General features: G+C 50.5%; 2 protein-coding genes across 4 annotated transcripts in view; one reads left to right on the forward strand and one right to left on the reverse strand.

Annotated features, from left to right (window-relative positions):
- Nucleotides 1–12,605, forward strand: part of PPP2R2B (protein phosphatase 2 regulatory subunit Bbeta) — a 73,655-nt gene extending 61,050 nt beyond the window's left edge. For all 3 annotated transcript variants that reach the window (XM_051631402.1, XM_051631403.1, XM_051631405.1), the window contains 5 exons: nt 4,971–5,148; nt 5,972–6,136; nt 9,865–10,034; nt 10,517–10,608; nt 10,750–12,605. In XM_051631402.1, the coding sequence (XP_051487362.1) occupies nt 4,971–5,148; nt 5,972–6,136; nt 9,865–10,034; nt 10,517–10,608; nt 10,750–11,029 (885 nt within the window). In that variant the 3' untranslated portion in view covers nt 11,030–12,605. The remainder of the gene's footprint in view (nt 1–4,970; nt 5,149–5,971; nt 6,137–9,864; nt 10,035–10,516; nt 10,609–10,749) is intronic.
- A 2,595-nt stretch (nt 12,606–15,200) lies between these two features.
- The window catches only part of TCERG1 (transcription elongation regulator 1), a 29,387-nt gene continuing 25,936 nt past the window's right edge, over nt 15,201–18,651 (reverse strand). Inside the window, 5 exon segments of the mRNA XM_051631049.1 lie at nt 15,201–16,193; nt 16,195–16,351; nt 16,835–16,935; nt 17,195–17,278; nt 18,238–18,417. Of these exon segments, the coding sequence (XP_051487009.1) occupies nt 16,149–16,193; nt 16,195–16,351; nt 16,835–16,935; nt 17,195–17,278; nt 18,238–18,417 (567 nt within the window). The 3' untranslated portion in view covers nt 15,201–16,148.

Raw genomic sequence — 18,651 nt, forward strand, 5'->3', positions numbered from 1 at the left:
TACTGGGGCTGTGTGCGTGGAGGGGGGCAGCCAGCCCACCCCATGGGCACCCGCCTGCCCTGTCCCTGCTCCCCGTGGTGAAGGTGGCAGCAGTTGCTGGGATATGTTAGGGAATGAGTGACTTTTTTTTTACTGAAACACCTGAGAACTGGACCCTATTTATTGGAGTCCACTGTTGGCTTCAAAAGTTTCAGCCTTCATTTTAGTTTCAGTCCATGTGTCCCTGGTAGCAGCTTGGTGCCGTGAGGCTGGGGGACTCTGCTGCTTGGGGGTTTTCCTGGAGCTCTGAGTCCAGGCACTGCCATTCCCTGCTCTCCAGCCAAGCAGCCCCACGGGAACGTGTGGCTCCGGCTTCACGGCAGCAGGAAGAGGTGGAACATGATGGAAACGCCTGGTGCTGTGGTTGAGTGTCTTGTCTGCTCAGCACCTGCTGTCCCTGAGGACGGCGGATGGAGGAGTCTCCCACCAGCCCCGGTTTGATCTAATGTTTTGATGGTTTTACTTAGACAGATATTTACATAGCTGTAAGCATTTTGCTGCAGCTTGGTGTTATCTTTGACGGTTAATTGTCCTGTGATGCTCGTGCTTTGGAGTAAAGCTTCATCCACCCACAGTTTAATTTTTGACCACAGACAAGCAACAAAGGGTTTTAAAACCACCTTGCTGCAATAATCTCTTAGCCATTCTTCATAATGGCTTAAATGTACTTCATGAGCATCGTTCTCTGAGGAATTTCTAGCCCACATAGTGCAAAAGGAATATTAAATTCTGCTCAGACTGTAAAGCAAGCCTTTTGCTTGTCATTAAAAGAGCTCTACTTACTTGGGTAGCCCCTGGTCTAGTAGTTGCAGGCTTTTGGGGTCATTTGATGGCCTCCTTGTGCCCCAGAGTGCTGCTGGGTGTACAGCCCTACACCGTGGGATGTGTGCAGGAGATAATTTAAAAAATCGTATTCAGGGCTTAGATCTTTTTTACATAGAGAACAAGTTTGCTTTGATCTTGCACAGCATCAGTCAGGCTGCGGTGGAGTGTGGGCACACTTCCTCCCCCAGTGCTTGTGATGGGCAAAACTGGGAGCACTGGACAGGGAGAGGCTGCATTGCTGCCCCAGCAAACAGATTGCTCTGTCTTCTCTGTGTATGCGTCCTCCAAAGCATTATCACTTAAATGACAAGATAATGCGAAACATTTGGCTTTTTTGGCTATAAAGTGCACATGGCAGAACTAATCAATTTCAAATGATCACCATCAAGCCATTGCCACAGAAATTAAAAAAAAAAAAAGAAAAAAAAAAAAAAAAGAGGCTTTTCCCGTTTTTATTAAATTGCTCAAGAGCGGCTCAATGTGTAACATTTGCATGCTTTGCTGCCCCTGGGCAGTCTGGCCCCTCTGCCCCAGCAGGGGTTTACCACCCTGCTCACCTTGAAATGCTGGTGACCAGAACTGGCCTTTCAGATACTTTTTCCATGTCTTTTTTCACAGCAATTACACTGCTGGTATCTGTGTCTAGACGTGCTGTGAAAACAAGGTGCTGGGCAGAATAATCAAGCGGGTTGGGGTTGCTCTGCACTGGTGACCTGGCTGTGCTTCTGCACGCTTCTCCCAGGAAAAGTAGGAAAATTGTAAAGTGCCTGGTGGGATTTTTACTGACATTGGCTCTTTTTCAGCAGGTGAAGTAGGTTTAAGAATACCTTTTCAAACTGTCACATCTTTCAGGGGAAAGCAAATTCATGAAATTGGCATGAAGTGTTCAGAATTTTTAACTTTAGATAAGAAAAATGTTCCATTTGTTCTTTGAGGGAATAGGAGAAGTGGTGTCAGTGTGACACTTAGGAGGAAGGGACATGTCCAGGGAAGAGAGGTGGGACCAGAAGCTCTATCAGCTGTTTGGACCAGTAACAATATAGTGAGTTTGTCCTGTGGAAAGGGACCTTCCACACCTCGTGGGGGAAGTCCAATAAGACAAAATCCTGACAAGCATGAAATTGTCAGTCTGCCATAAAAATAGTTTTTGATGTGCATTTTGTCTGAAAAATATTATCTGCAGGCAGCGTTGGCCGGTTACAGAGGAAGCCTTTTGTAGGTAAGGAGTAAACATGGGGGGAGCGCATTTCCAGGAGCTCAGCTGCTGGAGCAGGTGAAGGACCTTGCCAGATTTGTCCTGGAGCAGCTAGCTCTGCTCTCTCCTTGCCAGGAGCTGGATTACCTTTTCCTTCTTGCAAACCTAAGGCTAGGGTTAATCTGGGCTTTGGCTGTGGCTAATCCTGCTTGGCCAAATCCTGCCGGGAGCGGCTGTGCCGCCGGCATCGCTGTGCTGCTGGGCTGGGGAGCCTTCCCAGGGAGCATTCCTGCTGCTCCTGGGGTTGTGTGACCGCGGTGTCCCGGGAGCTGAGCTGTTGGGCCTCTTCCCCTGGACACTGACCTGTGTTTTGAAAGTGCTGCCTGCCCTACCAAGGACAAGGCTTTCCTGAGGAGTCATGGATCTCTGCCTCGCTTCAGGCCACCTCCATCACCGCACTGTAAATGAGAGCTCTGCCCCACAGAGCTGGTCCCTGGGGAGCAGGGAGCGTTCAGTGACAGTCAACATGACAGACAATGAAAGGGGGAACCCTGATGGGGACAGGGAGCAAAGCAGTGAAACAGCAGCAGTTCCTGCCACAGTGTTACCTCTCCATGGTCCTTCTCTGAGTGGCTGGAGGCGGCAGGAGTGGAGCATGGGTGGTGGGAAGGGGCCACACCAGCTCCCTCCACTCCCCAACCACTGGGGAAATGAGTTTTACAGCTCGAGGCAGGATTAGTGCCTCATTAGCTCTGGGAAGGGGAAGCCTTTGCCAGACAAGGAGAGAGGAATCAAGTGTCATGTGTGCTTTGAGAGACTGGGACCGGCTCTTTTGCAGGGGGTGCCTGCTAAAGGCAGAAAGAAAAAATTAAGATAGATTTTGTTTTAAATGAAAAATGACTGGCATCCCCCCCTCTTTCCTGAAAGGAGAAAGTAATTTAATTTATTAGTGGTTTATTTTATTTGACAGCCTTTCTATGTACTAGATGCGGTTTGTTACACTGAATTACCCTTTAATAATGGGTATATATAATACCAGAGCCTGCCCTGCAGGTTGGCTCTGTAATTGAAGACGGGATGCTCGGAGGAGGTCTCTGTGCTGGTGAGGATTGCCATGGCAATGCTGGTGGGAGCCGGGTGGCTCAGGCAGACATGGGCTTGGTCACTGTGTGCTTAAAAAACAAAACAGGTTTCAGTTGCTCTCATGTTGCCCCATTTCTTAGGAGCTTTGACTTCTCCGTCACTGACTGTGGCCACCCTGAGCCTCTCCTGCCAGCAATGCCAGATTTCTGCTGTCGTGGGATGAGATCCCCCAGCCAATATGTACTCCCAGCCCATTCCTGGCTGCTCCTGCCTCCAACTGCCAGTGCTTTCAGATTGAAATACTTGTTGATAGCCTTAAGCAGCAGCTCCCAGCACATGGTGAGAAGGGGCATGGACACTTGCAGGTTTCCATATTCCAGTGCAGATTCTTACTGCAATAGCAGATAAAAAACCTGCCTTAACAACCTACTCACACATGAACAGGTTTGTTCTCTTGTGGGGTTTTACCTGGTGATGGACTAAGTTTCATACATGAAAAAACCTCCCCAGTTTGGCTGTGAAGTAACATGTGGAGAATTTCCTTGGCTGCAGAGTTTCCCTCAGCTCTGGTTGGGTGCAGCTGCCACGTGGGCAGTTGTGTGGGTGATGGTGGGTGCAGGTGGCTGTGCTGCTCTGGCTCAGCCCCAGTGGTCCCGGCTGCTTCGCGCTGCAGCGTGGGCTGGGGAGCTGCCAGGCCCTGACGGGGACAGGGATGGGGACTGGCCTGGGGTTTGGCTGCGAGGGGTGGTCGGGCCACTCAGCATCATCTTGCTGAGTGAAACCCTCTGCCAAAGCCTTTCCTGTTCTTGTTTCTGTGCCCGGGAGGTCTGGACTAACCATCAAACCCTTTCCCTCAGCACGGCCGCTACGTTTCCAGGGTCTGAATGGCAGCCTGGCCCCCAGACCCCCTCAGCTCAGCACCCGTCCCTGGCTGGCTGACTGAGCCCTTGTGTGGCAAACGAGGCATCATTGCCTGTGTCAGGCTGCATTAGCAGCCAGGCTCGTCACATTAAGCTCAGGCTCCGAGCTGGCAGTCCCGGTGCTCCAGTGTCACTCAAGCTGGCTGTCACACTCCCATCCCCATCTCTGCAGCCATGTGGGAAATCTCTTTGGGCAGCACACAGATAATATACTGAGTAATGAAGTGGCTGGAGGGGATGGCTGGCTGCAAGCAGCAGCACAGCCTGACACCCTCCTCCTGCCCTGCCCTCAGATGCTGTGTTGAAGTCATTGCTGACACCTCACGTGCTGCTCTTGCTGCGCCTCCCTCCCCGATGTTTACATGAGTTATGCTTATTAATCTAAAGGCAAACGTGTATATCTCTGTTTCCAGTCCCTCCATCTGTCCCTGTGCGGGGTGTCCCTTTTCCCTGTCTCTTCTCATCTCTTAACCTGTGTCACTTAATGCGAAGCAAATGCAAAAAAAGCTAAAAGAAAAACTCCGTGCTGACCTGGGTCTCTCAAGAGATGCATTTTGGTTAGAATTCAGATTCTGGTTAACAGGGACAAAACAGCACAGAAATGGATTTTATTTTGTTTCAGAGAAGGAATGGTTGCTGCAGCAGAGGTTCCAGCCTGGTCAGCTGGGCTGCTGCTGCCTCTTTTCAAATTTGAAGGCTTTTGTGTCCATGTGTCCTTCTGTTCCCGTGCTCTGGAAGGTGCTGGGTTTCCATGGAGAGAGCGTGTTCAGACGCGGGTGGACAGAGCCCCGGCAGCCGCTGCTCTGCTGGTGCCCGTGGGGACGTCCCCCGTGCCAGCTGCTGGCATGGGTCGGGTGGGACACCAGACCCTTTCCCAGGGTGCTGACATTCTGCTTCCTGTCCCGCAGGTACCTGTGCTCCGGCCCATGGACCTGATGGTGGAGGCCACCCCCCGGAGGGTGTTTGCCAACGCTCACACCTACCACATCAACTCCATCTCCGTCAACAGTGACTACGAGACCTACATGTCAGCCGATGACCTGAGGATAAACCTGTGGAACTTTGAAATCACAAATCAAAGTTTTAGTATCCTTTGGTGCATGCTGCCCTGCAGCCCCTCACTGGTACCAGCCTGACCAAGAGCAGGAATAAGGGAGATGCCTTGGCTGGCAGCTGGGCTGGAAAAGCCCTGGAGCCCAGACATGTGCAAATATCAGTGGGAGAATGAGAAAACCGGACGGGGAGTTTGGTCCCTGGTGAAGGTGAGTGGCAGAGGGAGACCTGTGAGGTGCAGCCCTGCAGGAGGCAGCTGAGCTGTGCCCATGCCTGTGTCCACATCCACTGTGATGGTCACTGGTCTCACCTGGAGGCACAGTTCCTTGGAACAGGAGCTTCATCCTCCAGCAAGGGCTCAGGAGTATGGAATAACGGTCTCCTTGGTGCAGGACTCTGCTGGCATCACTGCTGCCGCCTCTCGGGGTGGGTGAGACTGTTTTCAGTTCTGCCTGCAGGGTCTGCAGGAGGTGGACAGGAGGTGGACAGGAGGGAGGGGGCCTGGGGGTGATGGGGAAGACAGATGCCTTGGGGAAGAGGGAGAGGAGAAATATGAATCGTGCATTTTGCAATATACCCTGCAGCGGGGTGACAGGCTGCCAGTCACAGCTCTACAAATGAGGTCGTGCCAGTCACCCTTGTAACAGCTACATCAGAAATAATAACAACAGGACACATAATCAGTAGTATTTATATAGTGTTTTCTACTGAGAATCCCCAGGGCATGTGGCAAATTTAGGCAGCTGGAGAGGATTTCAGCAGATATCATGGGCAGAGGGAGACCCCCGGGAGGTGACCCCCTGGGAGGAGCGGGGCCTGGGCTGGGCTGCTGGGGCTCCTTGACTCACCCTGCCAGACATCGTGGACATCAAGCCGGCCAACATGGAGGAGCTGACAGAGGTGATCACAGCCGCCGAGTTCCACCCCCACCACTGCAACACCTTCGTCTACAGCAGCAGCAAGGGCACCATCCGGCTGTGTGACATGCGCACCGCCGCCCTCTGCGACCGCCACGCCAAGTGTGAGTGCCGCTGGGACGGGGTCCCTTTGGGGTAGAAAAGCCCAAAAATGGGAGTGGAGACCAGCCTGGGCTCAGGTCTGCCCTGCCAGCTCACCCTGTCCTCCCTCGGGATGTGCTGGGCTGTGGTCCTGCCTGTCCCCGGGGTTCCCATGGCCAACATCCCTCAGTCTGGCTGGCCCTGAAAGGAGCAGGTTCCCTGGGTCTGCCCCCCATCTTTGGGGAGCATGTTAAACCCCCCATGGTGATGTTTCGGCAGCAGTGGGTCTGAGGGGTCACTGGGATGTCTTTCACAGCAGCTGAGATGGGGAGTGCTGGGCTTCTCCAGGCTCTTTGTCCAAATAGCCTCCTGTGCTGTGGTAGCTGTGGTTGATGCCGCAGGGCTTAGGATATTCAGAAAAGGCCCCTGAAGCTTTGGCGTGGGCTGGGCAGGTAGGGAGCCTGTCCTTGGGCCCCCCTGGGCTGGTGCCATGAGTGAGCTGCAGCTGAGGCAGCCACGCTGAGCTCAGTGAGATACCAGCACAAAACCCTGCAGTGTTTATGGGTGGGCTGGTGAGTTCTGAGTGCCCCCACAGCTCCTGGGGGCAGCTCTGTGCTCAGCACAGTGTTGAAAATAGGACACAAAGCTGGGACAGACCTAAAGGAGCTTGTTCTCTGCCTTAATGACAGCAAAATACAGCGGAAGAAAGGGCTGCTGTGCTGTGACTGGACAGCTGAACCACTCTGTCTTCAGTTCTTGTTTGAGTTTTCTTCAGAAAAAGACCAATATCTTGTGGGAAAAAGAGATTTTCAGCTTTCACAGTTACAAGAACAAGGTGCACAAAGTGCATGCAAGTTACTGGAGCCCAGCTCTAATCATGGACACGCAGAGATCACCTGGGTGTATTTTGGGCTTGGTTTTCCTGGAGGCAGTATGGAATTAGAGACCAGAGACTGCTTCTGGGCTCCTGGATTGTGGTCACAGTGGAGAGGAAGGCTTGGAGCGCTGCCTGGAGAGTGGAGATAGTCAATGGCTGTTCTCCCACGTCCTGAGCACAATGCACCTTTCTATTCTATTTCCTGACCGTGTCTCACCGTCCTGCAGTGACAGCTCCCAGCTGAGAATCAGAATACAATTAAGGAGCAAATAAAATTAATTTTCCTGACACCTCAGCAGCAGAAGCCCCCCCTGCACTTCCCTGTGTCTGGGCACTGCTGTGTCCCTGCAGCTGCCAGCCGTGAATCCCAGCTCGGTTTGACCTCTCCTGTGACATTTCCTTATTGATTTCCCTCCGTCCCTCAGAAGCACCAGCCCCAGTCAATTGCAGTTCAGCAGATCTGTGAGTTGAAATTGAGACCATTCATCAAAGTTCAAAATGAAAAGCAACACTGGCTTTTGGAGGCGAGTCCTCCAACGGAGACGTTTAATAACTGTCAATATTTCATAAAGACGCAGAAGCTCGCTCGGCACATCCCAGTCATGTTTATTTAGATAGATGCAGTGTGCTGCTTGGGGCAGCTTTTACTTAAGTGCTTCTCTTATTAAATTCTCTTTGCCTGTTTTATCTGAGGCCCTTGAGATCTGTGACATTGTGTGTGTCACCTCCAGCTGCAGTGCTGGCCTGAGAGAGGATCAGCTGCCACCCAGGAGTGGCTGCTCTGCGGGGATGTGAGGACACCCACCCGGGCATCAAGAAATCCCATGTGTTGTCTGAAGCACCACGGAAAGCCAAAGGAGGGAGTCTGGGATCCCTGGAGCAGCTGTAATGCTGGCAAAAGGAATCTTGCTCTGAAAAGTGGATGGGAAAGTGAGGAAGAGCCCTGTTGGGGGTCACAACAATTATTTCCCCACAGCAAAAGGCATTGGGCTTTCTGCTTTTCTTTTGAGCAGCCACCTGTGATTCTACCTAACTCCTGAAGCTAAAAGCTCCAAGTACAGCCCATTTCCCAAAGGAGGAACTTTCCCTACAGCTGCCACACGATCATTCTTTGCTGACGACAGTTTTGGCTTTGGTTAGAAGCAAGAAGCACTCAAAGCTGCTTTGATAAGGCACCTGGCAGCTCACAGATGTTGCCCTTGGACATTGCAGATGTAGTTCTACAAAAGCAAAGCCCCCGTTGTGTCTGGGGGGGCAGCGGTAGCTGGGGCCGAGGCAGCGGTGTGCTGGGCTCCTCCCTGAGAGGAGGGCACAGGACTGCCCCAGCAGGCAGTGGAGAGGTGGCCAGGGCTCCCCAAGGAGCAGGGTCACCCCTGGGGTGGGTCACCCCATGGAGAGGGGGCTGGAGAAGGGGGCTGGCAAGGGAGCAGCTCCTGCCCACTGTCAGGGGAAAAGGGGCTTGTTGTGTAACAGAGAATTAGTGCTCAGAAATCCTTTCCATGAGCTCAGCAGCCCAGATCTGCTTCTGCAGCAGGAGCAAAGCCACAACAAAGCCTTCAGCCAGGAAGCAAAAATAGCTCCAGAAGCCCCTGCCTGGCCCAGCTGTGTGCTGTGGTCCTCAGGCCAGCTCCACCTCAGGGACCAGAGCTGTTCCTGGCTCTTTGTGCCACAGATGTCTTACCTTGCTGACTTGCCTCAGTGCTGCCTCAGCTCTTGGCTTCATTCTCTGAGGCCTTTCCTGTTTGCTTGATCTGTAATTTAAAATTTTCTACTTCTACAGTATCAGCAACAGCCTCCTCTACTCTGGTGCTGTAATCTGAGCACCTCCAGCCTTGACAGCAGCTCATGCACACGCATCCATGACAGCAACAATGCAGCCATTAGCACCAGCCTCACCGTGCCGGCCGACCTGGAGCGAGCAAACCTGTAATGATGACAGCAAAGACAAGAGGTGGCACTCAGGGGCTCTCCACAGACTGCCTCAGATCTTTGTTTTCTCTTGATGCTGTCGCTTTTCCTATTTAAAAAGCCTGACGTGTCATCATATTTCCTGCTGGTGATGAAAGGCCCAGAGCTGGGTCCTGCTGAGGGCAGCACCGTTCCTGATTTGTAGCGAGATCGTTTCTTCTGGCATGTCAGGTGGCTGTTCCACTGTGCTCAGGAGCTCAGGTGTAGCACAGGGCTCAGTGAGGGGATGGTGAACCCAGGCAGGTGCTGCTGCTTGGGTTTTTTAAAGCTGTACTTGCTCAGCTGATGTTACTTTGAAGCGAAATTTGTAAATACCTTTCGTTTGGAACTTCATCAGTCTCCTCTAAACTGTTCAAACTGTGATTTTTTCAAAGACTGATCAGATTAAATCTGCAGGCTGCAGGGCTATAAAATATTGATGCTGACTTTCAGTTGCACTGCATGTGATTTCCAGTGAGCAGAACTTGTGTGCAAGGACCTTAAATCTGCAGGTTTCTGTGATGCTGGTGACAGATTGGGCTCAAATGATCCTCCTTGCTTATCGCACACATCAGGGGCAAAGGAGCTTCAGTTGTGCCAAGGAAAAGTCTTTAAAATACAGGCATGTGTCCAGTCCAGGGCATGCACAGGAGTGGGGAGTGTTCACCAGCCCCTTGCGGTGATGTCCCACGGGGACGCAGGTGCCTCTGCTGGGTGGAATGGGGCTGGGGGGCGGTGGGGGTGGCTGCCCTGGGATGCCAACTTGGTGCCATCTCTAGGTCTCTGGAGCCTCCTTTGCCATGCGATGTTGGGGTTCCAGGGATGCCCACTCCCCTCCTGGAGCATCCTGTGGCTCCAGGGCAGATCCCTGGCCTGGGCACAAGGAGCTCCTGCCTCAGCTGATGCTTGTCCTTTCCTCTTTCACAGTTTTTGAAGAGCCTGAAGACCCAAGTAACCGGTCATTTTTTTCTGAGATCATCTCCTCAATCTCTGATGTCAAATTCAGCCACAGTGGGAGGTATATCATGACCCGGGACTATCTCACTGTCAAGGTGTGGGACCTGAACATGGAGAACCGGCCCATTGAGACCTACCAGGTGAGTGTGGCACGGATGGGCACCCGCAGCAGTTGGGCACCCACAGTGCTGCTGCCTGAGCTGCAGTCCTGGCCCAGCAGCAGAGGGGAAGAGATGAAGGTGGACAGGAGTGTCTTGCTGTTAAATCATGGAAAGCAAATGAGGAACAGTTAAATATGGACAATGCCAGTTCCGATTTGTAGAGACATCATTTACACTGGCACTTCAGGCACACTTTGAGCAGCCTGCTAAATTGTTGCCCACACCACAGGTTGGGTGTGAGTGAGGGTGGGATGCTCAGGTGCTGGCAGCCCTAAGGGAGGTGCAGAGCATCAGGGCAGAGCATCGGGGTGGGTGAGGTGGTGCTGGTGCCGCTTCCGATGGCGTGGAGGCCACGGGGCGCTGAGCTGTGTGGAGCTGGGCCGGGAGGCCATGGCTGTGGCTCTGCAGCCTCCGCTGGTGCCACCGGCGCGGGGGCCTCACAGCGCGTCTCCCCACGGCAGGTTCACGACTACCTGAGGAGCAAGCTCTGCTCGCTCTACGAGAACGACTGCATCTTCGACAAGTTCGAGTGCGTCTGGAACGGCTCCGACAGGTGAGTGGCTCCGTCCCGGTGCAGCACATCCCGGTGGTGCCCTGGGTCCTGCGGGGCTGGGGCCGGGCAGGTCTGGGCCATGGCAGCAGGGGCAGCGGGTCTGGGAGCGCCCTCACCCACCTCCCTCCTCCCTCCTGGCAGTGTCATCATGACCGGCTCCTACAACAACTTCTTCCGCATGTTCGACCGCAACACCAAGCGCGACGTGACGCTGGAGGCCTCGCGGGAGAGCAGCAAACCCCGCGCCATCCTCAAGCCCCGCAAGGTCTGCGTGGGCGGCAAGCGGAGGAAAGACGAAATTAGCGTGGACAGTCTGGACTTTAGCAAAAAGATCCTGCACACAGCTTGGCACCCCTCCGAGAATATCATCGCCGTGGCAGCAACAAACAACCTGTATATATTCCAGGACAAGGTTAACTAGGAGGACAAGTTGTTCTTTAGGAATCTCATGTACTGAACACTAGTAAACACGTTATTTCAAATGTTTATTTTCTTTCTTTCCTTTCTCTTTTTTTCCCCCCTTTTCCTCCCTGTCCCTTTGTTCAGTGGTTGCTCTGCAGATAGTGGCTGTGCAGAGGGAGCCCTCCCGGGGCTGCGGGGCACGTGCAGCAGACACCAGATTTCTCTTCATTTACAGGTTGAGAGCCGAGGTGTAAGGTGGGGGGCTGGGGTGGTGCCAGGCTCTGGCTGTCCCCATGTCCCCCGTGGGCACTGGGGTGGCTGTGGCAGCTGTGGGACGTGTGCCAGGCCCACCCTGTGCCCCACCCACCTTGGTTTAAACCCCATCCTAGAAATACTCTGCCTGTTGTCACGTCGCCAGGTGAGAACATCGTCCCCTTTTGCCATTGTTCATGTTCGTCTTTTTATTATTGTTACTTCTTGTGGTTTTACCAACAGACACAGCAAAACCAAACGTAAAGTGGAAAAGTTCAGATGTGCAATGGACAAGCTTAAAGGGGGAGATCTGCACCCTGGGACGTGTCTGCTCTAGCCAGGCTGCTGCTTCCCCCACCCCACAGAAACGCTCCTGAGGATTTGGCTTTGTAGATACTGTGGTGCCTTTTTTGGTATATGAAATACCTTTATAAATTATGCTTCCACACTGCATTGATTGCAAACCAAACTGAACCTGGGCTTTTCTTCTGCATTTCTTCTATTTTGCTTTGGTCATTTTTACTTGTTCTGTTGTAAGCTCTTGCATGTCGTGACGATCTCTCTCTCTCTCTCTCTCTCTCTCTCTCTTTCTGTTTTAATTAATTTATTTATTCAGTTTTTTTTAAAGATAAAGTATAAGTTGCTAATTTATGACCTTCTAAAAAAAAATCCAACCACATACTGCTGTGAGCACCGGACTGCTTCAAAGAGAGGCTGTCTGGGGTCCTACATTATAATAATAATGATAATAATAATAAAAACAAGAACTCCTCCTCTTTGCATGGCAAGGCTGCCCCTTTCTACTCTGAAGATTGTTCAGGTCTCTCTTTTTCTTGAGCAACTGTTCAATAAAAAAAAAAAAAAAAGTAATGAATTTCCAGTCAATCTGCAAAAAGCAAACGAATAAATAAAGTCAATTAAAAATAAAAAAGCAACTCTGTCACTCTAGAAGTGGCTCCATCAGGGTGACCCTCCTGCACCCCTGCTGGGGGGGCAGGGGCTCCCACCTGCGCTGCAGCCTTGCAGGGATGTTTACACGACTTTGAGGGGAAGTCCCTTTGGGATGGGCTCTCGGAAAGACTCCATGAGGATCCCAGCGTGTCCCTCATGGCCTCCCAGCCCTGGCACTGGACACACAGGAGATGGACAGAGTGCAGGGACCACTTGGGGACCCAGGAGGGGGCAGCTGGGGGACCCCAGCCCTGCCTGAGCTCACCGCCTCGGAGGAGCGATGGCAGGGGAAACAAAGTGCACTGGCTTACACATTTGTAACACGTGGTGGCTTCCAGGAGTAGCTTTTTTTTAAGTGAAATGCTAAAAAAAAAAAAAAAATATCAAATAGCAAGAGTAAATTAACAATTTTTAAAAAAATAATGTTCTTTTTTTGATTCCTGTAAAGAAAGCCTGCACTCTGGTGTCAAAAGTAAAGTTGTCCCAAACGTGTTTGTGCTGCTTGTCGTGCCTCGCGTGTGATGGCAGCTCTGAGGCACCCAGAGGCTGTCTGAAGAAGGTCCCTGCTCAGAGGTTGGCTGCCACCTCTGTCCTGGGGGTCCCAGAACCCCCAGGGATCCTATGTCCTGCTGAGGGCACAGGACACGGGGGCAGTGGATAATTTGGAAACTGGGGAGTAGGAACACAGCCTCCCATGGCACTAAGTGCCACATCCAGGGATGGTGCCTCCACCATGTCCATGGGAACTCCATTTCTATGTCTAATCACCCTCTTTGTGAGGGCCCCCCAACCTGGGGCTCCTCTTCCTCCCTCCTGCTCCAGTGCAGGTTGGGTGCTTTTCAGGAAGACTCTTGTTTTACTTTACATTTGAAATCACTGCTGACAGCTGAGTCAGAGCAACAATAAACCTGAAGCAGGATCTGGCACAGAACAGCTGCTTGTGCCAGGTGAGCTGCAGGTCAACAGTTACCCCTGTGCCAAGTTCTGGGGTGCTGTGCCCTGAGCAGGGCCAGGGGAAGGGGCACACAGGGTGCAGGGGGAGGGCTGCTCTCCATCCTGAATCCTGGGGAGTGTCCAGCAGGACACTCTGCAGCAGGACAAACTCCATCATAGCTAAAGCATTAAAAGGCGCTGTCAGTTCTGCCGCTGCCCATGTACTAATTCTCTGCTGTTCTTGGTGATGAATTTAAACAGCAGCACCTAATTAGAAGCTGCAGGGCATGGATTATACTGTCAAGGAAATGTTACTCAAACAGCCACTCATTTACCTGTACATTAACCGTGTGACTTTAATCCACTGCAACACACAGAGATCCAAGCCCAGGGTCACTTCTTGGTGTGCAGAGCACGTCTGGACTGGGGGGTGGCACCAGGGGGTGTTCTCTTCCAAACAGTCTCTGGGCAAGTCCCAGGTACTCAGAGAGCTCTTCAAAACTTCCAGCAAGGCTTTTGGCAGTGAAACCAGCCGCGTTTGTCTTTACCTCTGTGGAAAACAAAATCTGTGTAGAGTAGCACTGCAGACTCTGCTCATGGCAGGACTCATCCTGCTGGCCATAGTGGCCTTCCTGCTGGTGACTGCAGCTCCTTACCCCAGAAATCAGTCTGGCTATTCAAAATTTGAGTTTCTTTCCAATTCCTAAGCTTGCTTAGGTTTAACTCCTGCCCTGCTGTGAGCCCTCAGCCACAGCAGCAGCCTGAGAGCAGTGCCAGGCCAGGGGGGCTGCTGGGCTGCAACAGAAAAGGTGCTAGAAAAGTTGCCAGCATCCTGTGTACCCAACCTGCCCTCTGGATGAGGATCCCACAGACTGTCCCTGCTGCAGAGGGGACAGAAGGGACTGTGCCCAAGGTGCTGCAGGGGCAGGGGACCAGCTCACCATGTTGAGTGTCACCAGTGGGTTCCCCAGCAGCACCCGTGGGGCTGGGGCGTTAGGCATAACTGCTTTATCCATGGAATAAGCAGAAAAATAAATGTTAATGAACATCTGGTCCCCATAAACAAGATCAATTAAAATTAATAGCAATCACATTCATTTAGTGAACAAGTTAACCGTATTTTAGACCAGCCATAAAAAATGCATGGCTTCCTGCAGGGCTGTGCTGGGCTGAGGAAACATAAATTAACTTCTGGCAGAGCAGGGCCATGTTGTGCTCTCATGGTGAGCAGCACGTGGCCACAATTCCCACCACCACCACACTACTCCAGGCACTTTCTGCATCCCCAATGTAGCCATGATGTCACTGCCCAGAGCAGGCTCAAGGAGTCCCATGGGACTGGGTGTCTCCAGGTCCAACAGTGACAGTGGCAGCTCTGCCATCCCCACCCAAGCCCTGCAGTCTGACCCACAGCCTCCCCTGCTCCTCGGCAGCACACGGCCACACCCACTCTTGTAATTCCCAGGAGGGACCTACTCTTCCCACAGGATCTAACACACTTGTCCTTCAGAAGCTGCCACCCTCCTCACCCCACAGCCCTCCCAGCAGAGGTACAGGCTGGCATAGGTCCCCAGGGCTGATGGAGCAGGGGCCTTGCCCTGATCCTCAGGAGTGTGCTGTGACTGCATGTCAGCAGGACAAACCTGCCCTAGCTGCCAAAACCTATGTGCACAACCTGCCAGCTCAGAGCTCAAGCTGCAAGCCCCAGGGCCTGGCCACCAACACAGGAACAGCTGGAAGGAAAATCAGCTTCTCATGGAAGAATCAGGTCTTCCCACCCCTCAACTCGGAGGAAGAGATCCATGTCAAGCACAGAAGAAACAGAAGGAAATGCTCTGACTCCGCCATCCCCACCATCTCACATTGAGGCAAAAGACCAAACAACTAAACTAGGAAACAACCTCCCTTGGGTCCCTCCTGCATGGACATGGTACCTTAGGTCCTGCTCTGCCAAACAGCCAAGAATTTAGGCAATAGGACTTCAGTGGTTTGCTTTACTTGTAAATTCACAAGTCCAACAAAATCCAACAAAAACTGGTATTAGGCCTGTACAATCCATATATAAAAAGGGTTGGTTTATTGTAGTTCAAATACATAAACTGAACAATCCCAACATTTCAAAATTAAACTTTAGAAACACAAGTTTAACATTCAAAACAGGAGTATAGTTTACAAGAATTGCCCAGAAGGGAAATCCACAGTCTAATCCAGAAGTATGTAAAGATCACTTTCTTGTAAATAAAAATGCGTTTATACAACCGTCCTGTTCTGCTCCGTAACCACTGCTATTCACCAAGGGTTTCCAACTTGGAGTAAAAATTGTTTAGACAAATCTTCACTTGGGCAGAGCAACCTGATTTTGCTTCTAACTCATGGATAGGGTAAGGAACAAAGCAGAGCTGTGAACAAATTTAATTTGGTCTCTTAGTCCTCATTCCTCTCCCTCAGTTCTAACTCTGGCTTTAATGGATTTAGTTCCATTTACAAGGGTGAAAGCAAGCAGAAAATGGGGACTTGTGTTTCCAGAGCAGTCCTCAGTGATCAATAATGTGAGCTACCAGGCAGCACTTCACCTCCTGTGGGCAGCGCTCGGGAAGCTGGAGGCACACGTGCAGGACCAGTTCAAACCACAAGCTCCATCACCCTTAAGACTCACGTGTGCAACGCTGCTGAGAAGAATGCCTCCAAGCACCAGACATCCACACCTCGTGTACAGCTCCCGCATTGCTCTGAGATCTGAAGTTACCAAACACAGCCCACACGCTCAGATTTTTGTCAGTGACACCCCACAGACTCATAAATACCTTTAACGTGATGTTTTTGTCGGTGGTTCCCCCCCCGCCACCCTCGAGACCATTTCATGTTCACAAACGCTGCTTCTTCCTCTGCTCCTCAGATGGTTTTGCAATATATTCACGGTAATGTGTATGTATAAACCTGACAGATGGCTCATGCAAGCTTTTGGATTTAACAGGTACTCTTGCCTTGAGAGTATTTTGTAACTATTTCGTGGTTCGCCTGGTGGGCTCCGAGGCGGTGGGGGGGGGGCGGCGGCCCCCGGCGGTCCAGGTCATCCACGTAGGACACGATCAGCTTGCGTCTCTCCTCCGGGACGCAGTCCAGCACCAGGTACCGCTTGTCATTCTGTAGTATCTTCTCAACATCCTTCAGGTGCTGATCTGACTCCTGGATCAGCTTTTTGGACCTGGAAGTGAGTGTAAGAATCCCCACCTGAGAGCGGCCCAGCAGGCAGCGTGCCCGGGAACCCACCCTGCTCCCAGGGCTGGAGCCAATGGAAGGTGCAGAGACCTGGGCACCTTCTTAGCCAGAAAGATGCTGCCTTAGGTCAGGCCCAGGCACATCACCAGTGCTTTCTGTTCAGGCCTGCTGCCTATGATTGTGCTACAGTAATTAAACAAGATGGAAGACTTGTGTCTGGCTGCAATGCACTGGAACAGCACTACATGAACTACACAAAGACTAAGACCTGGAGAGGAGAAAAAGAAAAATCACCAAGAGTTTTAAATCCAGCATCTAAAAGAGGCCAACCATTAGAATTTGGATGTGGAAGCCTTGGCCCAGCCTGACTGATTAGCTTTGTGCAGGGCAGCCCCAGCAGAAGGTTGTTGCCATTCACATGGAAATCACAATACAAAGACTAGTCCTTTGTCCACAGGACTCTGCTCACCTGTAGGTGATGAATTTGGTCTCTTTCAACAGTGTCCGGAAGTCAGCTTTGGCAGTGATGTATTTGTCTCTAATGTATTCCTCAAACTCCCTTTGTTTTTTCTGACAGAAAAAAGGATAAGATTAAAACACTGAATACAGATTAAGCACCTCAAGCAACTTAACACATTGAGCATAAGCAATAATCACACATTCATTATACTTTGCCTTTTACATTTTGAGTTAAGAAACAAAAATAAAATGTTATTTAAACAATGATACTTCTGTTCACATAAAGCGGAAACCACCTCAGCAGCCACCAACTCACTTTCCAGGCATCCTGCTCTATGCTGAGTTAGCAGCAGCCATGCAAACCTCTTACCCTGTCACTTGAAGAAAATTTAATGCACCTTGGATCTTCTTTAATTATCTTTTTCACTTCTTTCCATGTTGATGTTAAAGTTATCTTTGAAAAGAAGCAAAAATAGTTACATTAAAAGAAAGTTAGACTCTAGCAGTACAGACTGCAAATATTACATCTGAAGCTTTTAAGTATCTCCCAAGTCTACTGAAAAAGTTGCTGTATTTTTAGGTACTGCATTTTGAATACTTACACTACTGCATAAATATTTTTAGTTGGTTGATTTTCTATCTTTACCTTTCTTTAGTATTTTGAGATGGCATTTTCAGATAAAAGTCCTCTCAAACATAATTTACAACCCCAAGTTTTTTTCTAGTAAATATTTATGTATATGAATGTGTTGTTAAAAACCACCCACAGAAAACTTACTTCAGAGTTACACATCTGTCAATTTCTTCTGTCACACTAAACACCTGCCTCATGTTCTAAGCATTAACTAATGCACTAAAAATAAGGTTAAACCTTGCAGATTAAGAGCAAGCTGTCTGAAGTTGGCATGTGACTAAAAAAGAGCAAGACTCACTAAACCCCCCCAGTAATTCAGAATAGGGGACAGGTCTCCAAATCACTACACAGAATCAAAGTTCAGATTCAGTAGCACAAGACAGAGCGGGAGAACATCAAACAGATGAACTTGGTGTGTTTATATATGGACAGTCAGCAAGACAAACACACTGGATATTTGAAAGAGCAAGATGCCATATGGTAAAAAGTATCAAATAACTCAGTGTTGAGGAAATGTAACATCCTGCAGGAGATAAAAAGATCACTGATTAGAAGTTTAAATGTAAATGAATTGCAAGTTGAACCAAAATAACACTCAAGATAAACAGGAGAGGAAACATTAGGTACAAACTTTGTTACAAAGAAGAAAAGAGAGTGGTGAAGCAAAGGGGCCCTGGAAATAAGCCCAAGCAAAATCAGACTGTGTGAGAGAAAACCAGAAACAGATAAATCACAATGGGGTGGCAAAGATTTGGAGTTTGCCTATTAACAGGTCTTACCGCTGAAGTCTCATCCAGAAGCTGCCTGAAGTGTTCCCTCTTCTTTTTGGTAAGTGCTTCAATGTGCTCATTAAAGAGCTTCTCTTTCTCCTCCCTCTCTAGCAAGGACCCAGATTCCCACCGATGATCTTTGCGGAGAGTCCTTCTGGTGTCAGACCACGACACATCTGAAGAACGCACCTGAGCCAAATGATTGACATTTTTTTAAACCAATTTTTTCTACAGTTCATGGATATTTCTTACATTCTTCTTAATTTTTTAATTTCTCTTGGTTTAAGTTAAGGTTCAAATTAAAGATTAAAAACCCCAACAACACAGCTTTTCAGCAAGGGACTGTAGCAGTTTCCTCTCAGGTAGGAAGCAGGGAGTGGCAGGAGTGACCCTGCACCAGCTCCAGGGCCCCCCTGCTGCAAG

Source organism: Apus apus, chromosome 13 (assembly GCF_020740795.1).
Source record: "Apus apus isolate bApuApu2 chromosome 13, bApuApu2.pri.cur, whole genome shotgun sequence".
Classification (NCBI taxonomy): Eukaryota; Metazoa; Chordata; class Aves; order Apodiformes; family Apodidae; genus Apus; species Apus apus.